Genomic DNA, 23,982 nt, shown 5'->3' on the forward strand with positions numbered 1-23,982 from the left:
AACATACAATGTTTCTGGCAGTGTTTGCATGTCTGTGCTCTCTGCTCTTCAAGTCCCCGCCCTCTGCAAAAGACACCCTCAAATCTGATTTGGGCGATCAGCGCGTCCACACTGAAGTCACATCAGTCGAAAGCAGATTGGAAACTACCTGTATTATGTTTGTCCGTTTTAGTTTAAACTGACCGGGAGCTTTACTTTTCAGTGTGCGGACTTTATTCCTTCATTCCAGTTTATCATTTATTTGTCTGGCACCTGCCTACTGGGGGTGCGGCGGCGCAGTCGGTAGCGCTGTCGCCTCACAGTTAGAAGGTCCTGAGTTCGATTCTCGCCTGGGACACTGTGGGCGCTGTGGTTGTGTTCCCCCCCATATCTTCAGTGCCTACTGCCCAGGTGGGTTATCTCGTCGAAAGGGCCTTTCTCTCTGTGTGGAGTTTGCATGTTCTCCCCATGCTCCCCCAGGGGGTTCCTCCGTATATAACCCCCCACTAAAAACATGCAGAAGATCAGATCGTCATCGTCATCCGACCAGTGACGACAACATCCGAAGTTGGTCCCCGGGCGCTGTACGAGAAAGCGACCACTGCTCCTGGCCTGCCCCTCGGAGGAAAGGACATGCCTGGATGGGTTAAATGCAGAGGACACTTTTCACCGGCCACCGTCAGCATGAGTGTGTTGTGGCCGCGTGCATGTGTTGTGGTGTTCGTGTGACAATGGAGGACGGGCTTGTCCGTTACGAGAGTTTTTTACTGAGCGGACTTTCTTAATTGAGTCATTTTAACACACATTTCAGAAAAATCGCTCTTCACGATGTCAATAGAGCAATTGCCTTTGTGCCCTGGCATGTGGCCTTGTGCCCTAAAAAAACATTGCGATGCCAAAGGCCAGATGGCCACGCCCCTAAAATGACGAAATTTCAACCCTGCGTGTGCGTGCATGCATGCGCACCTGTGTGTGCGTGAATGTGTCGTGCGTGCATTACTTTGAAATGCTATCGTCTTCTCTCTCTCCCTTCCTTGTTGCCTCGAGCCACAAACACACAAAGTCACCTGTAGAAGCGGCTTGCACCGCTTCACCTGAGTTCAACATGAAGTAAAACCGTCTGTTGTTTTGTCTTTTGTCGACTCCTTCAGATCTGTCCTGCTTCTCCCCCTGGTGTTTGGGTCTGCAGCACTGATATGATCCTGACCATACCCTCCGACTTCGGTTAGAGTACAATTAACTATCATTAGCCATGGTTAGAGTACTATAAACTATCATGATCTATGATTACTATTACCTGACCATTCATATATCAGCCAGTTAGTAGGAATGTCTGTTATTTCTCCTGTAATGTTACTGACATTCCTGTGTGTCTGTTAGTTTTGTCCTGGGATGGTTTCTCTGGCGTTCGAGTCTTGGCTTTGCCAGGGGACATTTCCTATGCAGTCAATCATGGAGTCTACCTGACCGACCAACAGGTAAATACTTGGCTGTCATGTCTTTTTATCATTTTATTTTACCCATTATTGTTTTAGCCTCTTATGTTTTTACCTTAAAGCAGGGCTATTCAACTAAATTGTTCAGGGGGCCACTTTGTCAGAAACCTAAGGGGCCGGGGACCGGACCGTTCCCCGAGCCATTATATGTACACTTGACACAACCCGCCACCACATTTTCGCAGCCGTGCTGGAACTATTATTAAATAGGGGGTGCTGTAAGGAATGGAGAAAATTTGATGTTTTTTGGACTTTTATCCATATTTAGAAGAATATTTAATTTTAAATTAACATTAGGATTATACTGTTGTGATGTCATTATTCAGTATCTTCTCCTTTTCTCACTCACTTTCATGTAACCACCTGCTCTCCCTTTAGTCGTTTTACACTACAACAGACAGCAACACAGGCATAAACACTGAACTTATTATTATTATTATGGAAAACCAGATTATGATGAAAATCAAACACTGTAATGTAACAAACAAGGAAAAATGAAATAAAAAAGCTTCTCCCGGGCCAGTCATAGATCTTTGTCCCCCAACCAAAAAAGTTTTATTTTTATTTTATTTTTATTTATTTTTATATCAAACGGGCCGTATCCGGCCCGCGGGCCGCCAGTTGAATAGGCCTGCCTTAAAGTAAGTAAGTGTGTGTGTGTGTGTGTGTGTGTGTGTGTGTGTGTGCGTGCGTGCGTGCGTGTGTGTTTACTTTACATTTTTAGTTTACATTAGTTTTGTTGGTTTATTGTTGTTTTTATTGATTGGTAAAGCACACACATTTTTTAAAATAAATAAATAAATGTATTATGATTATTATTATTATTATTATTATTATTATTGGCAACAACGGTTAGTAGCATTCACCATGGCACAGTGAATAAAGGGTCATGTGTGAGGGGGGGGGCGTTTGTTTTGTGTCCCAGGGTCAGGTCAGGGACATCATCTACAAGGGAACGACGGAGCAGATGCAACAAGCTGTGATGCCTGATGGGAAAGTGCCACTGGTACGTCCTCCTTCCTGCTGCCAGCAGTGGAATCAAACGCACCTTCACTAGCTGTAGGAAGTAGGATTTGACCAATATGAATTTAGAAGGCAAATACTCATGTGTACTGAAGTTGAATGTTTTGTGCTGATATTTAATATGATTTTCATGTAAAAAAAAAAATCTTCCAAATAATAACAAGTATTCAGTGTTTTGAGACAGCATTTTGAAATGAGACAAAAAAAAATCTCCATAGAGACAGTCCGCATGTCTGGGAACGCCCACAAAATGTTAAACGGCTGGCGCCCGAGTGGCGGCTCTAAACTACAGGTTTGGGGGTTCTAGAGCAGAACACAAGACGTCTGCTCAGATGTGCCTTTACTGCGGTGGTTAAATCCCCGATCGTGTCTGCCTGGGCTGGGCTATCAGCTAGTGGAAATCAATGTGGACCAGTGATGTCATTCATGCACAAATGACATCACTGGTCCACAACTTAACTCAAGTTAACTTGCAATCACTGTCAAACTAAATTAATGTCTGCAAAACTGTTTACACTGACTGTTATCATGACTAGTTATGTTATTAACAAATACTCTTTCCAGAGCTGATGTGGTCTCTCTGTCTGTCTGTCTGATTGTCTGTCTGTCTGTCTGTCTGATTGTGTTTCTGTCTGATTGTCTGTCTGTCTGTCTGTCTGATTGTGTTTCTGTCTGTCTGTCTGATTGTCTGTCTGTCTGGTTGTCTGTCTGTCTGATTGTGTTTCTGTCTGTCTGTCTGGTTGTCTGTCTGATTGTCTGTCTGTCTGTCTGATTGTGTTTCTGTCTGATTGTCTGTCTGTCTGGTTGTCTGTCTGTCTGATTGTCTGCCTGCCTGTCTGTCTCCCTGTCTCTCTCCCCCCTGTCTGTCTGTCTGTCTGTCTGTCTCTCTCCCTGTCTGTCTGCTTGTCTCTCTCTCTCTCTGTCTCTCTGTCAGTAGGTGTCAGGTCCAGTCTTCTTCAGTAGGTTTGTATCAGAGAAGTTACTGCAAGCCCACGTCACTGCTCCCCTGGATGGCTGCACCTACCTGGGCCTGGACTCTGGAGCTCCGCCCCTCCAGGTACCTGTCTGTCTACCTGGCTGCACTCTGGTTTTGTTGTCATGCCATGGTTTATTTTTTCCAGTCCAATTTTCCACAATAACAACCATACAGTCCTGCAGATGGTCTAGATCAGTGGTTTTCAACTGGTCTAGCCTCACCACACACATCTTTCCGGACATTTTCGCGACCCAAATTTAAGATTTGGACCCCTTTGAAAACGTATTACATTACCTAGTGTTACATTTATAGCCTATAATTCAATCACTCATGTAGTGTGCGTGTGTGTGCGTGTGCGTGTGTGCGTGCGCCGTGCATGCGCTCTGTCTTCCTGTCGTTCTGCAGATCTCTCTCTTTCTGGATGTGCTGAAGACTCTCTGCTCGGATCAGACTCAGGATCAGTTTGTGACCGAGGAGCGAGCCGGCTGCAGTTCGGCCGTCGGCCCACAAGGGGCAGCGGTGAGGAGCGGGAGGGCGGAGCTGTGGAGGATCCTGAGAGGAACGCCGCTCAGTCTGGGTAGATGTCTCTCGCCCCTCCTCTCTCTCTCTCTCTCTCTCTCTCTTTAGACCATCTATCTTTTATCAAGACTAATGCTGAATGGCGTCACAGCAAACAGGCCACGCAAAGTGAAACCTTATTCAGTGTCTCTGACAGGGAGGGACGGGCAACTTTGATGATAGAGAGGGCCACACAAAATTCCTCGCTACCAGAGGGCCAGATTGTGACCGTGCACTTCCACCAGTAGCCTACTACTGTAACACCATCACTCCCAATTATAGCTACTAATTTGATCAGAAGGACTGGTAATCAAAGTTTATTATACCAACATTTATATTTTTCATATTCAAATTTAGTAATTCTTCCATTCAGATGACACCATAAACGTTGCTCTAGCTTTAAAACAGCCCGCTACAGCAATTTGATGGGGTACATCACCCACATAATGTGATATTAATCAAATTTGTAATGTTGCATGTGCAATGTGCATCCTGGATATAGTTTGTTACAATAGTGTTAGCTCCAATGCTAACGTTAAACAGTATGTGGATGGACAATGCTAATGCCATTAGCGCCATGTTCTGGGATGTACAGTAAAATAAAAACACAGATTTGGGTGGTCTAACCTAACCAAAAGCGTCTGCCTTGCAAAACAAAACAAAAAAGACCCAAGGGCCACACTGAGTGAGGTCGGGGTCTATGAGTAAAGTAACAAGTCAACATTGTCTGTGGTTCTAATAATTTCTGTGAAATAAATTATATATGGTGTAAATAATTTGTCGTTACCTTTTCACAGCTGTCAAACAACAGCATGATCGTTGGGGGAAAAGTTCTTGAAGTTTCAAAATGATAACATGACTCCTCTCTTGTATGGAAGTTAGCTAGCTTCTTAGTGCAGTACAGTATTTTAGCAAGTAATTCTATGAATCGGTGAAGTTGTACCAGAAAACCATTTTAGCCTCTTCCGGATGTCCATGTCCTGTTCTCAACCAGGTCCTCATCCATGCTTTTGTCTCATCCTGACAGTGTATGTCCCTGGCGGTTGCTATGACTACATGACCCTGTCTGGAAAGCAGCATGTGGAGCATCTGAGCCGTGATTGGACGGAGAGAAACACCCCACCGAGGTCCTCAGATACCATGATGACTTTCACCAGCACTGACCAGCTTCCTGTTTACCCTCAGAGAGAGCGAGGGGTGAGCGAAGGAGGCCGGGTGATCAACAGCATCCTAGAGGGAGACGTTGCAGTTGCGAACGGAGCCGTGGTGCAACACTGCCACCTACAGGTCAGGAGTAGCCTGATATTCAGACTGAATAGAGAGCTGCATGAATGAGTCCGGAAAACATCGACGCTAACACTCCCGGTTCTTCACTGTTTCTGCCTATTGGATTTCTGAATGCGTTTTTGGCGCGATGCTTCAAATAAGGTCTGTGGTTAACGCAAGCTTATTCAAACGCGAACCAGTGTTCAGCAGGATAATCTTCACACATGAGGACCACTTTTATGATTTCTTTTTACTTTTACGTGCCGTTAAACGGGCGGCTAGCTAGCAAACGGCTAAATAAGACTACACTGTTGAGTCGACGGGGATATTATACGTCAATAACGTCATCACTTCAAAGAACCAACACGGAAATTCTCTTTCCCTCACATGGTTCAGCCCGGGGTAATCAGTGCACAGCAGCGCACACATCAACAACACTCCAGGTTAAGTGGTGACGTGACGGGGAAGCCTATGTGACACTGTGTGTAGTTCTGCACAAGCACAAGCTTTTTACTTCTAGGGCTCGCATTTACGCTTCAAAAGTCATGAAAGTGGTCCTCATGTGTGAAGATTATCCCGCTCAACACTGGTTTGCGTTTGATTAAGCTTGCGTTGCCCAGAGACCTTATTTGAAGCATCGTGCCAAAAACCCATTCAAAAATCCCATAGGCAGAAACAGTGAAGAACCATGAAGTCCGGGACTTCCGCGTTCCGACTACAAAAATACGTCATCCCTGCGGCTCTCTATGGTCAACTTGTCTCATACACTCATATCCATCTTCTAATCTCAGATTGAGCTCTGTTTGAGTTATTTCTATGACGGGATCCCACCAGGGGAATTCCAACCAATCACTAGAGACCAAATCCAACGTATATCTGCCTGAAACTTACGTTAGTTACTATGTAAAAAAATGTATATTAAGAAAATCTCCCCTTTGAATAAATGCCCTCCAAGCAGTGTGCATTTGGATTTCAAAGTAATTGGTACCGTAAATTCCGGACTATAAGACGCACCGGTGTATAAGCCGCGGGACCAAAATTGACTATTTTTTTCTTCTATAAGCCGCACCGGTCTATAAGCCGCGGGTGTTTTGATGTTTAATTACCATATGAAAGGGTTCGTGCACAGAGAGGAATGTCGGGAAAGCGATGGCTGTTTGGGGAAGCTCCCATTTATTAACATTTCAACAAAACAAAACAAAAGTCAGGTCACTAATCCCCAGACAAAATCACACAACAATAGGCTATATGTGCAGCAAACCTGTAACCAGAGAAGTCAAGTCACTAATGCTCGTCTTCCTCTTCTTCCTGCGTACTGAAACCACCAAAGTCCTCATCTTCAGTGTCGGAAACGAACAGGTTCAGCGTGGCTTCGTCAACCACTCTCCTCTCTCCTTCATTGTCACTCAAAACCAACGAACTCCTCTTCATCTATAGCTGTGTTTCCATTACAGTTTTTCGCAAAAGAATTGCGATATTTCTACAACTTCGACAATGTACAATTGCGACTTGTAGGCGTTTCCATTGAAGTTGCGTTTGAGTGATTCCCCGTTGCAGCAGCTGCCACAGTGATTACGCACGGGGATCTGCCCCATATCCCGTCCCCTGCATGCTCAAATCCAACCAATGGTCAATGGAAATCCCAACATGAAGTTACAATGCATATAAACGAGCCTGATTATCAATTCAAAAGAAAATGAGTCGCAAAATGTTGCTGGCTGCGTGAATGCAGTCAGCGCGACAGGCAGAGGAAAAAAGGTAGCCTAATAGCCTACAACTGGTCCGATTTAGAGATGGAGGGGGGAAAAGGCTGATTTGGTTCTATAATTGCACCTGAAACGTGTGCAATGTATTAGCCTACTCACAGTCACTGTATTCACTTCAGACAGCACCACCGCACCAGTGTGTGCTTTTCATCCTCTCATCTCGCCGCTGTGCCAAATGCGCGCACACAGGCAGCCTGCTGTCACCATGGACCGATTTCTGCCATTAAACATTATCTAATTTGCCCGGCTACGCTTTTGCACAACACTCGTCTTTCTGCTAGGTAGCGTTGCTTCAAAGTTTTCCACTTGCTGCGGAGGTTTTGACACGGCTATCGAACCTTACTTACCAAACTTATTTTCCGCTCCTTTTCCAAGGGATAATATGGGTCACATGACGTGCAAATGCGAAAAATGTGTTTCCATTACACTTTTGCGATAAACTGCTATATCGACACGTCTGAAAAACCACCTCATGATCATCTACTGCTCGTTCTCATGCTGTCGAGAACGAGCAAAGCTTTTTTTTGGTGAAAGAATCCTCCAGGGCGCTTCTTGTTAACAGTCCGAGTGAGTGGCAGGTCGAACGTCAAAGGCACTTCATCCATATTTATGATCTGCTCCGGTTCGATGGAATATTCCTTGATCTTCCTTTGTGTGAATTCGCCGAAGTTTGTGATTTTCTCCTGGTAGTCGGGGGAGGGAGTTGATGGGCTTGTGGCCGTTTGCTTACCGTAATTACCATATGTAAGTGGTCACGCACAGAGGGGATTGTCGGGAAAGAGATGGCTGTTTGAGGAAGCTCCCATTTACCGTATTACCCTAACATTTCAACAAAACAACATAACACAACACCACCGTTGTTTATTTTTACAGTGCACACAGTGTCCGCGGTGTGGTGAAAAGAGGGCAAGAGAGGAAATTAAAACAGAAGTGGATTTATAGTTAGAAAGAGTGCTAAAAAAGAGAGATTTTTTTTTTTTTTTTTTTTTTTTTCTGAAAAAATCCATAGATAAGACGCACCGTTATATAAGCCGCAGGGGCCAAAAAACGGGAAAAAAGCCGCGGCTTATAGTCCGGAATTTACGGTACTTGTAATTAATTTAAAACAGTCTTGACAGCAGGCAACCCCTGTAGCCATTGTTGTTTATACTCCTCAGGAAAGCGTTATTATGGATCCCACCAGACTTTGGGGCGACAACCGCACTTGACAATGGCTGGTCCCGCCCGTTGGGCTGTTTATTGATGCTGATTGGCCAATCGTTAGTCCCACTCGGCGCTCATTGGCTCGGAGGGTTAGAAAGATTCGGCAGATTCGAGGGTCTGGACCGAGGCTAGGAGTTTACTGCAGTTAATCCAGAGTCTAAACTCCAACAAAAACGTATTCTGCAAAGTAACTAGTTACTAAAGCTGGCAGATAAATATAGTGGAGGAAAAAGTACAAAAAAGTAGAAAAGTCTCACAGAAAGTCTCACAGAATGGAAATGCTCAAGTCAAGTGCCAGTAACTCAGAATTGTACTTCGTTACTTTTTGAAGCCACGAGTTTGTTATTTTGACCGTCACCATCTTGGGTTTTTGGAGCCATTGTGTCCTCCTCCTCCTCCTGTAATAAGCATGTTTGTATGTAGATTATTGACACATTGTGTCCTCCTCCTCCTGTAATAAGCATGTTTGTATGTAGATTATTGACACATTGTGTCCTCCTCCTCCTGTAATAAGCATGTTTGTATTTAGATTATTGACACATTGTGTCCTCCTCCTCCTGTAATAAGCATGTTTGTATGTAGATTCTTGACACATTGTGTCCTCCTCCTCCTGTAATAAGCATGTTTGTATGTAGATTATTGACACATTGTGTCCTCCTCCTCCTCCTGTAATAAGCATGTTTGTATGTAGATTATTGACACATTGTGTCCTCCTCCTCCTGTAATAAGCATGTTTGTATGTAGATTATTGATACATTGTGTCCTCCTCCTCCTGTAATAAGCATGTTTGTATGTAGATTATTGATACATTGTGTCCTCCTCCTCCTGTAATAAGCATGTTTGTATGTAGATTCTTGACACATTGTGTCCTCCTCCTGTAATAAGCATGTTTGTATGTAGATTATTGACACATTGTGTCCTCCTCCTCCTCCTGTAATAAGCATGTTTGTATGTAGATTATTGACACATTGTGTCCTCCTCCTGTAATAAGCATGTTTGTATGTAGATTCTTGACACATTGTGTCCTCCTCCTCCTGTAATAAGCATGTTTGTATGTAGATTATTGACACATTGTGTCCTCCTCCTCCTGTAATAAGCATGTTTGTATGTAGATTATTGACACATTGTGTCCTCCTCCTCCTGTAATAAGCATGTTTGTATGTAGATTATTGACACATTGTGTCCTCCTCCTCCTGTAATAAGCATGTTTGTATGTAGATTATTGACACATTGTGTCCTCCTCCTCCTGTAATAAACATGTTTGTATGTAGATTATTGACACATCATCTCTCCCCCCCATGGCCCAGGGTCCTCTGCACGTCCCGTCAGGTTGTTTACTGTCGGGTCTGGACCTGTCCTCATCACACATCAGGCACCTGGCGCTGGCCGATGACATCATCATCCAGGGACATCGTATTGAGCTAGGAGAGCTGAAGCTGAATGTCTACACGGTGATGGGAGCGCTGGACGACCTGGAGGTAAAAAAAATAAGAAATGTTACCAGCTCACACTGGGTAGACTGGTGTGTTATCTGATAATTGATGATTGATTATTGAATTGATGATTATTGAATGCTCTTTGAGAGCTTTTTCCATCCTGACAAGAAGAACATTCCGGAGGACTCACCGAATACCTGTAATTGTTTTAGCGTGAAAGCTGTCACATGTATTCATTTACAGTCGATGTGGAATATTGGCAGCGTCAAGCCAAACACTGTTGCTATCAGCGTTCAAACACCGGCCACCATCTGAGACCTGAAGGAGGGTGTCACTGAGACAGGAAGTGATGTGGAACTTCCTGTCCTCCTCTGTGCTTCCTCTCTCACCCTGGCCTCCTCCTCCTCCTCCTCAGCTCACCTGCGATGTCAGCAGCGCCTCCTTCCTCAACCACAGTTGGAGTCTCTTCTACAGCAGAACTGGAATCCAGTAGGCCTGCCTCAATTCTTCGCTAACCTGAAATCAGCTGCTTAAGCCCATTGATACTTGATGCAGCATTTGCGTTTATATCCCTCATTTGTGTGTGTATCCCTTTAAGACCGCAAACCGCGTGACGCGGTTCGCGGTCTTAAAGGGATACACATACAAATGCTGCATCAGGTATCAATGGGTTAAAGGAACACTCCGCCCATTTTCAACCAGCTTTGTATCATTAGAACATCAGGAGTATATCAGAAAACTGTGAACGGTTTTGAAGTCATTCATCTAGTTGGACAGTTATTTCCTCTCCTCTCCTCTTCTCCTCTCAGGCCAGAGGAACTGTGGGTAAGAGGAGAGCAGCGCTCCCTCCTCGAGGCTCGTCTCTTCCCGGTCCTCCACCCCAGAGGGGGCGCTGTGGGCGTGGAGGCGGGCGTGGGCTGGCTGCTGGGGGCCGGTGGCTCCCTGCGGATGTGGAGGGAGGCATGGAGGCTGTCTCTGAGGGAGGTGCTGTCACTCAGCCACCAGGAGGCGGAGCTCCGCTGGAGGGAGGAGCTAATGCTGCTGGCGGGTAGGAGGAGGGTGGAGGAGGTCCTGAGGAGCCGCTCAGACGTTTGCCTGCTGCCCTGCTTCAGGGCCGCTGTGCTGGGCGGCCAGCAGGGGGCGCTGCTGGAAACACTGGACTGCAGTGAGTCGCTGTCATTGATTGTATAAAAATAATGGACGTAGCTACCATGACGTCACCCATCGCTTTGTGGACAGTTTGGCATTTTGACCGTCGCCAGAGTCAATTTGGTTAGCTTACTCACTCATTTGATGATGCACGTCGTCCACGATAGTTCGGGTGGTCACATGGTGGGTTTCAATGTACGTAGGCGACTAATGAATTGGGTTGACTGAGGTGCGGCAAAGTGCTTGGCTTTTGAAATGGTTTACAGTTTTGATATAGCAAAATATAGTATAGTGTAGTATTGTATATAGTGTATACCAGTATTTCTCAAAACGCTCTGGGGACCACCAGCCGTCCTTGAGGGGGTTCCTGTGGTCCCCAGGAAATGTATCAATTGTTAAACTTCAGCATTACTTCATTTACAAGAATTTTGCCGACTTAGAGAATGTACAAGAATGATTATTTTGATCGTAGTTTAACTGTTATCTCGACCTACAATCAGAGTCCTGCGATTTTCAAGACCCGGTTCCGCCCGGCCCCACGACGTGCAGTACCGACCCCGCTCCGCGAACCCGTACATATGATCAATCGGTACCGCAACCCACCCCGCCCCGCAGACATGAGACCCAACCGCATATATATAATAACCGTTAATCTGCAGTGCAAACATTTTGTAGTGAACCTTTCCGCCACCGTTTCACACGGGAGGGGAACAGCAGTCTTTCTGGCCGAGACTCGCCAGCTGATGTACGTTAATTAGCTTTTAGCAGCTGCTAGCTCACTAACCAGCTGGATAGCTCTGCTATCAGACACACAGACAGTTACAGCAAGCAAAGTGACTTACCAGCTATTTCCAATATGTCCGGTATAATCCATACTGCCTTTATGATTGCTGTTGGAGGAACGTAAATCCACGTTGGGATGAGACCTCTCCACTTTCACGCTATCCATCCATGACATGTTGTTGCCTGTTGCTATGAAAACAGCCAGTGTGTATGTTTGACTGTAGTGGAGGCTAACGTTAGCCTACTATATTATCTGTCTGACTCGTATTGTCTCCAATCAATCACCTTGACCGCAGCTGAGTTTTGAATGTTTTGTGCAGTCCATATAGCGTCACACAATGCACAGTATGCGCATACTTGAAACCATGCCGGTTATGTAAACAAAGCGGAAAACGTCCGTCAGAAACTTTTCTCCTCTTCTAGTCAGACCAGCTGCCAGACACACCCCCTGCCAGACACACCCCCCCTGCCAGACACACCCCCTGCCTCCATCTGAGTGCAACAGAAAAACATACATGGCTCATACGTTGTCGTTGTTCCACCCGCCCCCGTCCGCATTTAGTTCATTTTTACCCGCCGCCCGACCCACCAATTTACAGAAGTGTATTTTTTACCCACCCCCCGCGTTCTTTTGCGGGTACCCGGCGCGGCCCCGCAGAATCCCGACCCGGTGCAGGACTCTGACTACAATATGTCCTTACAGCGTGGAATTCCGGAGAAAATCATCTCCAACAATAAAATATTCTAAGATTTGGGGTCTGAGAGACAAAATCTCATCAAATGGGGGTCCTTGATATGAAAAGAGTTGAGATCCACTGCGTATTGTATATACAGTAAAGCAGTGGTTCTCTAATGGGGGTCCGGGGACCCCCAGGGGTCCTTGAGGGGGTTCCAGGCGGTCCCCAGCCAAAAGGGGGGTAATTTATTTTCGCTATAATTCCATTCATAAGTAAGTAACACAATGACTATTTTGGTCATGGGTTTTATACACTTTCTGTAATAAAACAATCAATCTTATTATCATATGGGGGACTGTGGGACAAAATCCTATCAAATGGGGGTCCGTGGTCTAATTTTTGTCAGTTTAGGGGTCCTTCATGTGAAAAAATGTGAGAACCACTGCTGTAAAAGTCATGGAAAGACCCCCTAAAGTCAAAAATCAGTTTATCTTCTTGTTCCTTCAGTTGGATGTCTGAGCTTCACTGTGCAGAGTGATGTCTGTGCAGAGTTCGACACTAGAAGCTGTTTCCACAATTGTCTGCTGAACATGGAACGTTTCTCTGAGCTCACTGAAAAGGCCATTTTCAATTAGCATGATTAGTGGCATCACGAGTACTGGAGCCAATCCCTGTCCAGTATTCAGCAGTTAAAGCTCTTGTTTGTATGATGTGATTGGCTAGTTATGTTCTAGATCAACCTGATTGGTTGCTTTAGAAATTGTAATGAGGCAGAAGGAGGGCAAGTCATTTGAAGGATTTTAAGAAGCCCATTTGTCCTTTTTTGGGGGGGAAACCGTCAGACACAAATTATTATTCAAAGTAGAATATTTTATATACATCTTAAAACATGACTTTAGGGGGTATTTAACCTATTAACTCATTGAGTGCCAGCCACTTTTGGAGAACGGACGCTCCCAGTGCCAGAGTTTCAGAGCGTTTTCAGTGATTTCTCGAGGCCCACAGAATATTGTGTGATATTACTATGTAAACACAGAACACGCACAAAGAACGATGAGACTCTATTGTATCAGCAGCAAAAAAAAGTTTATTGATATCATTTTCTGTTCTTTAGTTATCAGCCGGAGAAGATAGGTCAAAAACAGAAAAAATTGGCGTTTCCATCTAGAAGCTGAGATATTGAGCCTTTTGTGAAATATAGCATTTCAAGCACATGACTGACTCTGAAGGTAATATTTTCTGATGTGACACCTCAAAAATAATTTACTTCAATAAAACAGTGAAAACAAAGGAATTTTGTTTGGCAAAATAATATGCGCAGACCCTACACCTTCTTGCTGGTCTTGATTTACTGCTGGTGGGCATCAGATAGCTTGTTTGCCTGTCTCTGTCAATCGAGCCTGCTGTGTGGGTGTTGTGTGTTGTACGCTGCCCTGCGTGCCCCACCCCCCTCCTCCTCCTCCTTCGTGGGAGTGTCTCTGCGCGACTCTGAGTGTCGCTGCGTTTGCTCTCGCTCTGCTTTTGCTGTCTGCACCCCCCGCTTTTTCACAGCCTGTCGCCGGCTCCCAGCTGAGAATAATGTAACTTTTCAGAAAGAGGCTGGTGTCGGCAACTAAATCATATGCAGGGGCTATCGCAGCGGACAAGGAGGAGCTCAATTGTGGTGTCAGCAGATTGACTGCTGTTCACAGGGACAGCTAACGTTATGCTTCATGCATATCGATGCGATTTCCGTTTCCTCATGACTTCTTCTCTCTTTTCTCCTGGCCTTTCTCTAATCTGGAGAGCACTGTCGCCACCTAATGGGTCCCTAAAATAGCTTTTACACATTCAACATCCACCATACTTTCACAGGAGATGGATCTGGCTTTGATGCACGTCCCACCGTCAAAAAACGCAATTGGCGACTTTAGTCGTCTTTGGCACTCAACGTTACTAAAGCAATTGACGACTAAAGTCGTCATTGGCACTCAATGAGTTAATATGGAAAAGTACATTTTCACCTTCTTTTCTAATCAATCAACCTCCCAAACTGTCTCTCTCCAGTCGCAGCGGGTACGAGCGTGGTGCCGGGGGCGGGGCCAGGGGCAGAGCTGGGCGTGGCCTCTCGCTGTCTGTCCTGTATCGCTGATGTGTTGGTGTGCATGGCGGGGGGGGAGGGAGGGCTGAGGAGCGGGCCGGCCGCTAACCAGGCCTGGAGCTCCGCCTACGCCCTGCTGGAGGACGGGGACCTGAGGGGCGGCGTTCATGCCCTCGCTGCGCAGAGAGCTCATTGGCTGAACAGGTGAGAGGGGGCGGGGCTAGAGGGATTGTTTTTCTGTGTGTTCCCTGAGCAAAACTCAGGGAAAATAATGAGCAATGATAGGCGGATGTTCCGCCTAAAGGCAGCTGATTGGAGAAATAGGAGCATTCATCTGCTTGTATTTCTCCAATCACCCGCATCAGTTCGAACTTCCTGAAGCGTTTTAACCCCCAACTTCCTTTGACCAGGTTCTGTGGGCGTGAAGCATTGTAGACGAGACAGTCTGGCTTGAGAGACTTAAAGGGGCTTTACCGGTTAGCAACCCACTTTGGATCATATATCAGCCCGGTAATATAAGCACAGTGTTTTACCTTCTCTCTCGGTTTTCCTCATGGAGAAAAATCCTGACTTTCTCTCTCTGCAGAAACTCCGCCCCCACCAGCTGCAAGTCATTAAGGCTCTCAATGTGATTCTCCGTGGATGTGCGCATACTTAAATATATATTTTTTAACAATAACAGCCGCCCTCGGAGCAGATTCTGTGTCTCGAGCAGAACTTCCGCAGTTCCGTTGTGACGTAAAACGCATCACAACGAGGCCTTTTGCCAGAGGAGGAAATGGGAGATCTCCGTCAGGAAAACAGAGAGAGAAGGTAAACACTGCCCATGTGCTAATATTGCTGAGATTATAATGACACAAAGTGTGTTGATAATCAGTAAAGCCATCCATCGGTAAAGGCATCTCGTTTGACCAGACTCTCAGAGAGTCCGGCTCAACCTACTCTCTGTTTAGAGCTGTACTAGAGCTGAGGCCTGTACTACAAAGCAAGATTTAGGTTGATCCTGATACGTTTGGGTTTAAACCTGGTTTAGCCGTACTACAAAGCAAGTTAACTTCTTACCGACATATATTTCCATAGCAACTTATGCTTCACACTTAACCTGGTCCGCAGCAGGTTAAGTTGCAAGGATAAGATTAGACCTTAAATACACTGCCCATGAACCAATCGAATCAGCAGTTTGGAAAAATGGCCAACCCCTTTCTGGATGAGTTTCCCATCTAGGAAGGAGCACGAATTGTAATGTTGAATGAGTAATGTTAATCAATGTTAATGTTAATCAAGGACTAAAGCCTTGCACTTGTTGGCTATTTTAATTAAGCCCTACTTACCACTTTGGAATATGTTTTTATATATTCATTTTTGTGCTCTCAAGTAGCCTAGATACGTTGTTTGATCCCGCTGATCGATTGCAGCTGAATAGTGAGTGGAGAAATATCACTAAACCGGCATAAAAAGGTTACATAAACGTCTCCAAAGCGCACGGTGCCGTGTGCGCAACGGAGCTGAGACTGACGTTGGGTTGGAATTGAAATGGTCATAGCCTACATGCTGGAATAGCCTACTAGGCTACATCTAAGCAATTTAATATGGGATCACCTGCACACAGGCGATCCCATATTAAGATGATTCATATCTAGGCTACTCCTGCATTTTGCAGCTGCAACTCTGTTGCTTTTGGCCTGTATGATGCGATTGAACTTCATATTTCCAGCATCATTACCGGTATATGAAATATGGAGATATGCGACTCTGCTGACAATATGTGACCACAAAATAGGCTATTTTTTATAAATGAAATCTATTCCCGCACGTACCGTGTCGATTCAGTTCAGAAGCATTTATTTTATTTTATTATCATTCTTTTTTTTATTGATTAGCCTATAGGAATTATTCAATCAGTGCGACTAAACACATTGATTTTATTTTATTTTATTTTATTTTATTTGACGGTTACAAATTGAAATACAATATACTGAACAAAGTACAGACACGGATCATTATTATTCATTGAGCCTAAATGGTCTATAGCTACATACGGATTTTGGACTGAGATAGATTACACATTGCACCACAAAAGACTGTAGATAGAGAGCTGTAGATAGCCTACGAAACCGCTCTTCAAAGAAATTACTGGTGTGGATAAAAGTGGTCACTTTAGACAGTCATTCGGGAACAGTAATAATATCCAACGCAGATTTTTATTTGCGGTTTCAATGAACGAGGAAATAGGCGTGTCTGGCGCTGTAGGAGTTGGAGCAGTCCATATTGCACTGTGATTGGCAGTTGTTAAAAACCACGCCTCTTTTGCGGGCACGAGCTCCAGTGCACGGGCATTTTTATGTGCACGAGCTGAGAGCTTGATTAGAAAAACCTGGTTCGAGTTAACGAGTGGCAATCGACGTTCGTAGTACAAGTTAACTACAATCGAGCTGATCTGGTTTAGACAAACCAGATCAAGGGACAGATCCTGGATCTTCTTATACAACATTCATAGTACAGGCCCCTGGAGAGTCTGGCTCAACCTACTCTCTGTTTAGAGCTGTACCAGAGCTGGAGAGTCTGGCTCAACCTACTCTCTGTTTAGAGCTGTACCAGAGCTGGAGAGTCCGGCTCAACCTACTCTCTGTTTAGAGCTGTACCAGAGCTGGAGAGTCTGGCTCAACCTACTCTCTGTTACACAGATAGCGAAAACGTAAGTGGCGGGAATTCCCTACTAAAATGGGGGGCACCAGTGGCAGAGCTTATAGCTGCATAGTCTCGCAGTAGCCAGCCGTAGATCAGAGTCCTGCGCGGGTCTGATTTTCAAGACCCGGTTCCGCCCGGCCCCGCGACGTGCAGTACCGACCCCGCTCCGCGAACCCACTCATATGATCAATCAGTACCGCAACCCACCCCGCCCCGCAGACATGAGACCCGCGCCCCGCTCCGCTTCCGCATATATAATTTTTTTTTTAAGTGAACACAACCAAAGTAACTGCGATCGTTTCACAATTCACACAGGAAGCGAATAGCGGTCTTTTCTGGCCGAGTCACTGACGAGAGCCAACAATGGTGGTCGGTGCAGTTGGACTCGGCAGGCATTGCATAACGTTATTTACAATTAAGCACATTGACGGTGTTTTGTCACTGGTGCCAGTGCCAGCAGGCCAGCCAGCAGCTAAAGGAAACATGCTAGCCTTGCTGGCGCTGGCTGTCATGCAATGCAACAAGCTAGCATAGGTCTAGGTCATTTCTGTTTATACCTGACCGGAGCGAGGGAGAGCTGACCCGGAAGGAAAGGACCAGCGGAAACGATTGAGGTCAACGACGTCAGGTCAGACTCAGACAAAACATGAAGTTACACACTGACTGAATTATTATCGTTATATGAAAAGTAAATAAAAATACATATATTAGGATATACAACACCCGGGCCACATGTTGTTTATTCTACCCAGATCCGAACCCGCAAATAAAATGAAGACAAAATAACACCCGCCCCCCGCATTTTTTTGCGGGTACCCGGCGGGGCCCCGCGGAACCCCGACCTGGTGCAGGACTCTGCCGTAGATACATCTACGTCTGCAACACAACTCTGAAAAGTGCTTAACGCCCGCCCCTGAAGACCAGACAAAGAGGCGTGCGTGACAGACATTTGAATTGACCAACCATGGACCTCGTGGGCGAGCTGCGAATAACGGATGCACGCCGTATGACATAACTTCCGTTACAGCCCAGCCAATCAGATTTTGCTGCACGTTTTGTGTCTGCCGAAATTTGACTTGTGATTCAGACTCTCCGCCGCTGGAAGCGTGCAGCCTACTTCCATTGAGTCAGACAAGTACTTTACTGACACGCTGCTCTGCCCCCTGCAGGCCGGACCTGCTGGTTCGGGCGGCGCGGCACTACGAGGGTGCCGGCCAGGTGCTGCTGCGGCAGGCCGTGATGTCATCACAGAGGTTCATATCCATTGGCCAAGGTGAAATCCCGCCCCTAGAGGAGTGGCATGAAGTGGAGTGTCCGGCCAGACTGGACCTGGCAGGTGAGTCGACCACAAAACGGCCGGCACTTTCAAAGTTAAACAGCAGAATGTCTCTCAGCCAATCACACAATGCATGGACAAGACTATCTATTAATAATCTGTAACGAAGGAGGAAAGTTTGCCTGTTATCCTTTTAAAAGTGGCCAAAAAGTGCCATCGATTCATTGAATCAGTTCCATCATTTGGTCTAAAAAGTTGCATTGTTTGTGTTGAGGCGGCTGGAGCGACACTCCACCCATCGCCTTTGAGCTTGGAGGCTCAGTGACCAACGTTGCAGTGAAGGTGGATGGGAAGCGTCCTATTGGTGCCAGGGCCCGTCGCATCAGAGTGCCCCGCCTCCTATTGGTCAGCCACACTGGAGGGCGGGACTGTGGGGTTTCCATGGAGACGGTGTGTGAAAGCCTGGATGACCTGAAGGACCACTGTCAACCACATGCCCCTGGTAACCAGGTTTACTATGCGATGGACTAGTTATTATGGGATAGATAGGTTATTATGGGATGCGCAAAAAGGTCACCATGGTTACTGTGGGATGAGCAGGTTACTATGGGAAGGACCAGAGGTTACTATGGCACAGGACAAGATCAGTGATATGGCTTTAAATGAGTTTTAATTCCCCTACTGAAGTGTGTGTGCATGTGCGTGCGTGCGTGCGTGTTTGTTGTGGTGTGTTTCTGTTTTGCAGGGGCCCTACTGAAGGCAGTGTGTGTGTGCAGTGGTCTTGTGTCTCTCTCCTCCCAGCATGCTCTGGGGGATCAGCTGATGCAGCGGTGGGGAGGAGGGGTGGAGCTCCACAGCTGGTCAATACTGCCCACGGGATCTGGACTGGGTGAGAGCCTACTGCCCTTTTTCCGTTCGTACTTTAGGCCAAGCTGAGCCGTGCTGATTTGCATTTCCATTAGCAGTTTAACTGTGCCAAGTCACCTTCTCTTAGCCTAGGTAAACCCAGCCCCCACGTGATCTGCTCTCAGAGTTCCCAGTCACTAGGTGACTGAGAACAGGTCTGAGAGCAGGTCACGTGGAGGCTGGGTTCACCCAGGCTAACCTTCTCTGGCCTGGTAAACCATCTGGTCATGTGACCTTCTCTGGCCTGGTAAACCATCCGGTCATCTGACCTTCTCTGGCCTGGTAAACCATCTGGTCATCTGACCTTCTCTGGCCTGGTAAGCCATCTGGTCATGTGACCTTCTCTGGCCTGGTAAACCATCCGGTCACGTGACCTTCTCTGGCCTGGTAAACCATCCGGTCACGTGAACTCACATTTGTTTCATTCTGCGGGACCGTCTGGCCTCCAGCCCTGGGCGGGTGTTTTCAGAAATTTCAAAGTGCACGGGCCAATCAGGGACCTGCCTCGTAGTTGACATCATAATCGGCCAATCAGCGACACCGCATATAAGCAGTAATGGCTGCTCCCATGGCTTTACGGCTTGAGCAGTAATGTCAATGTTCGTTGAGTTTACACAGCCGTAAGTGCAGTTATTGCAGCAATAGACCCAATAACAACAATTAAACAAGAACGGGAGTTTCTCAGTCGGAGAATACGTTTCTGCCGTTCTTCCTAGTGGATTTGGATTTGACTGTATCTGACGCTAATTAGCTGATGGACTGGATTTGGCGATGCTGATTGGCTGAAGGAGTTGTCTGTCAAGGCAAGTACTCAACACCCACTGAAATGACTGTGCACAGCTTGAATTCCAGACGGAATCGCAGAACTAAACAAAATGTGAGTTCACGTAACCCGGTGGTTTCATCTAGGCTAGAACTTCTCTGGAGTCGGGCCCAAAGTGCGCCGGGTCGGCCTCCAAGCGGGCTGTGGTGACGTCTCGCCAACCGCCACCGACCCCCCTTCTCCCCCTCAAACAAGCATGAGTCTCTCAACCGCTCGCAACACACATGATCATGTCTGTGCTGGAGACCAGAGAAAGACCTTTTCAAAAGCCAGCTGTGGTCAGCTGCTCTCAGTACATCTGTACCTTATTGTGAAAAACTTATAGGAAATGAAATGTTTAGCCACTGTTTTACAGCCATGATTTGTTTTTTACAATATATTTTTTGATTTTTCCACATTATATATTTTTTTTTCCCCCGATTTTTTATCCCATTTTTATCCCCCATTAGTGCTAATTTAATTTATTTATCCTGGTTGCTACTCCACCCTCTGCCGATCTGGGGAGAGCCGAAACTGGCTCCATGCTTCCTCCGAGACATGGGCAGTTAGCCAGCCGCTTCTTTTCACCTGACAGAGGAAGCTTCACCGGTAGGACATAGCACGTGGGAGGTTCACCCTATTCCAACCTGTTCCCCTCAATCTGAACAGGTGCCCTTAACACATTGAGTGCCAGCCGTTTTTTCAATCCTGTAGGTAAGTTGTGCCAGGTTTTTTTTTGAGGATTCTGGCTCATTTTACAAGAGCCGAGGATTATTTTCTGTTAAGACTTCGTGAACACCAATCATCTAAAAATAACTAATAGAATGTGTGCTTTCTCTGTCTAAAAGAGTTAGTTTGCAGAGTTAGTAGTTATGTAGATATTAGCCGTTGAGTACAGCATGGTTTTAGCGTCTGAGACAGCAAGCTGAGATAATCGCAGTTTTGTGAAATTCAATCAAACAGCAGAACAGTCACCTGCCTGTGATTGTGGGTGCCCTTGGGCGAGTCTGTATACTGTATTGTGTGTGTGTGTGTGTGTGTGTGTGTGTGTGTGTGTGTGTGTGTGTGTGTGTGTGTGTGTGTGTTCGCGCGTTGCTCCGCGGCTCTGGGGGGAGGGGATCTCTGTCCGTTCTTTGCCCCCGCGCGTGTCTGTCTCCCGCTCTGTGTGCTCTCTCTCTCTCTCTCTCTCTCTCTCTCTCTCTCTCTCTCCTCTCTCTCTCTCTCTCTCTCTCTCCTCTCTCTCTCTCTCGGGACTAGAGAGAGAGAGAGAGAGAGAGTGTGTGTGTGTCTCCAAACTCCTCCCTCCGTCTGTGCTGCGGAGTGCTCTGCTGCTGGGAGTTTGAGCAGCGTCCCTCCCTGGCAGCGAGTTTGAGCAGCCTCTCTCCCTGGCAGCGAGTGTGGATAGGTCTCACTGTCTCTTGGGTTTGAGAGCCCCGATGAAGCCCCGTGCGACTCTAGGCTTTATGCTGCTCACCCAGTCCATTTCTGGAACCCCCCACCGCAGCAGCGCGAAAGCGTCCCCGCCTACAGTATGAGAATGAGGCTCGTTCGTTTCTGACTGTAAAATCGCCAAGCCATTTCCGCGGGAGGCGGCTGCTTTTGGTTGACTTTATCTCTGTCGGGAGAGGACCGTCGCCACCTAGCTGGTCGGTAAAATAGATTATACACATTCAATACTTCCAATATCTCCATAGGAGACGCGGGGGGCATTGATCCACGTAGCACCGTCAAAAAAACGCCCAGCTATTTCCTTGAAAATTAGAATGCTTTCTCCAGCACGGAAAGCCACAGCCACGGGTCCCATGGCTGTGGCTTTCTCTCTGTCTCTGTCTGGAGAGAACTGTCGCCACTTAGTGGTCGGTAAAATAGATTATACACATTCTCTTCCTCCAATAGTGATATAGAAGACGTAAAAGGGGTTGATTGATGTCCCACCGTCAAAAAAAAAAAATGTTTATGTAAGACGAGATAGCTCGTCTATGGCACTCAACCGTTGGATTATGTAAGACGAGATATCTCGGCTATGGCACTCAACGTGTTAACAACCAGAGGAGGAACCACATTAGCAACCAGGATATTGCATGTTTTGGTGAAGGGGGTTCCTATATGAAGGAAACCCCCGGGAGGCACGGGGAGAACATGCAAACTCCACACAGAAAGGCCCTTTTGACGACCCCACCTGGGCGGTGGGCACTCAAGGACATGCGGACGGGCACGCATTCCTTCAGCGCTCACAACGTCCCAGGTGGGAATCGAACCCCGGACCTTCGAGCTGTGAGGCGACAGCGCTTACCACTGCACCACCGTACCCCCAGATTTTTCCACATTAGTAAAACATATAGACAAACATGTTGGGTGTTAGTAGGCAGGGAATCTTAACACTACCCGGACACCCCACACATTAGCCAATTCAATTGCAATAACCGCAACCTTGTATTTACCGTTTGGGCTATGGGCCTCGAAGCAGACAGTACCCCACTCTTCCTGCACATCCTCCCTCCAGACATACAATCGACCATCAGAGGACTTAGTAGAGCCATCAACCAAAATGCCGTACAAAAAAGAAATGTGTCCTTTATTATACAAGTAGTTAGAAGTTGCTTGGTCCAGAATAGACGGGGGGTTTAGTTCACTTTTGACTTTGAGTCACATTCATAAAACGTCTCACTTGCAAAGATAAAAAAAAGAAGTGTTTATTAGGGATATCAAATGTTGCTTTAATTACCTTCGATGTCATCATAACCTCACCATTGTACAAATGTCCAGTCTTACGTAGCTCATTGTTAGCCCAGAAGCATAATCCCGGATCAGCTCTCCCTGTCTTAGAATGGTCATTTCCCCAGTAGCCTGGTAAACCAGCCGGTCACGTGAACTCACATTTCATTTCGTTCTACCATGCAGACCATCTCCACCTCCAACGCTGGGGGGCGTGTTTTCAGAAATAACAAAGTGCTCTAGCCAATCAGTGACCCGCCTCGTAGGTGCCCGGATTGCGTTAAAGGGGCCATATTATGCATTTCTTAATTTTGTATCATATATATGTTGTTACAATCTTGGATGGTCATATTAAACATGGGCTAAGCTTCAAATAAATATGTGAAAGTGTTTTAATGTTACCCCCATGAACCCCCCCTCCCGCCCATGAACTCTCGTAGACGAGATGACATGGATTTATGCCGATTTTGTGCGAGAACCATAGTTCTAGTGACGTCAGTAGGACTTGTTACCATGGTGATGCCAACTTTGCCAAGCTTAGCCCGGGCCCGCGGCGCGAGCGCCCTGCCCCTCCCTTCCCTGTTCTGACATTCCAGTAGACTGCCGCGACAGTAATCAAGGGATTTCTGCATTCTGGCCTCATTTCAATCTAGTATTAAACATACTATTGGTTCATGTTGGAATAAAAACATTGCTTGTATCGATAAATATGCACCATTACTACTACAAAATGAAAAAATAATTTTGAAAAAGACCGAAATAACAACTTAAATCGAGCTCTGTTTAGAGGGGGGAAATCAGCGTCAGGCTGCCTGGAGGAAAACGGCACACCAAAAAAATCCTCGCCTTTGAGAGTCAATCTCCAAGGCTGTGAGGACGCTGTGTTTGCTGCCTGCAGCCAAACGTGCAGTGTCCCCTCCGTCTCCCTCTCCCTCTCTCTCCGTCTCTCTCTCTCTCTCTCTCTCTCTCTCTCTCTCTCTCTCTCTCTCTCTCTCTCTCTCTCTCTCTGCTGTTTTTGTTTGCAGTGGTTCTCAACGTGGGGTCCGGGTCCTCTGTCTGGGCAGAGGTTTGCGCAAACAAACTTTCACCCCGCTGCTCGCCTGGAGTATTTCGGAGGGTGGGGGTTCTTAAAGGGACAGGACCTAAACAGAGCGTTTCAGACAGAGGCTGAACTGAAGGGGGCAGTGAGAGCCAGTACAAGAT

The 23,982-nt window shown here is 46.5% G+C and overlaps 1 protein-coding gene across 1 annotated transcript in view; it reads left to right on the plus strand.

Annotated features, from left to right (window-relative positions):
* LOC310779225 (L-fucose kinase-like) overlaps positions 1-23,982 on the plus strand; it is a gene marked incomplete at its 5' end in the record, with an annotated part of 47,870 nt that overhangs the window by 15,026 nt on the left and 8,862 nt on the right. Inside the window, 13 exons of the mRNA XM_083639732.1 lie at positions 1,131-1,203; positions 1,360-1,457; positions 2,401-2,481; positions 3,436-3,555; positions 3,880-4,051; positions 5,060-5,319; positions 9,575-9,745; positions 10,119-10,192; positions 10,513-10,868; positions 14,359-14,596; positions 18,250-18,416; positions 18,631-18,858; positions 19,102-19,245. Coding sequence (XP_083495858.1) covers positions 1,131-1,203; positions 1,360-1,457; positions 2,401-2,481; positions 3,436-3,555; positions 3,880-4,051; positions 5,060-5,319; positions 9,575-9,745; positions 10,119-10,192; positions 10,513-10,868; positions 14,359-14,596; positions 18,250-18,416; positions 18,631-18,858; positions 19,102-19,245 — 2,182 coding nt within the window. The remainder of the gene's footprint in view (positions 1-1,130; positions 1,204-1,359; positions 1,458-2,400; positions 2,482-3,435; positions 3,556-3,879; positions 4,052-5,059; positions 5,320-9,574; positions 9,746-10,118; positions 10,193-10,512; positions 10,869-14,358; positions 14,597-18,249; positions 18,417-18,630; positions 18,859-19,101; positions 19,246-23,982) is intronic.

This window comes from Poromitra crassiceps, assembly GCF_964638095.1.
Source record: "Poromitra crassiceps genome assembly, chromosome: 7".
NCBI classification, from domain to species: Eukaryota; Metazoa; Chordata; class Actinopteri; order Beryciformes; family Melamphaidae; genus Poromitra; species Poromitra crassiceps.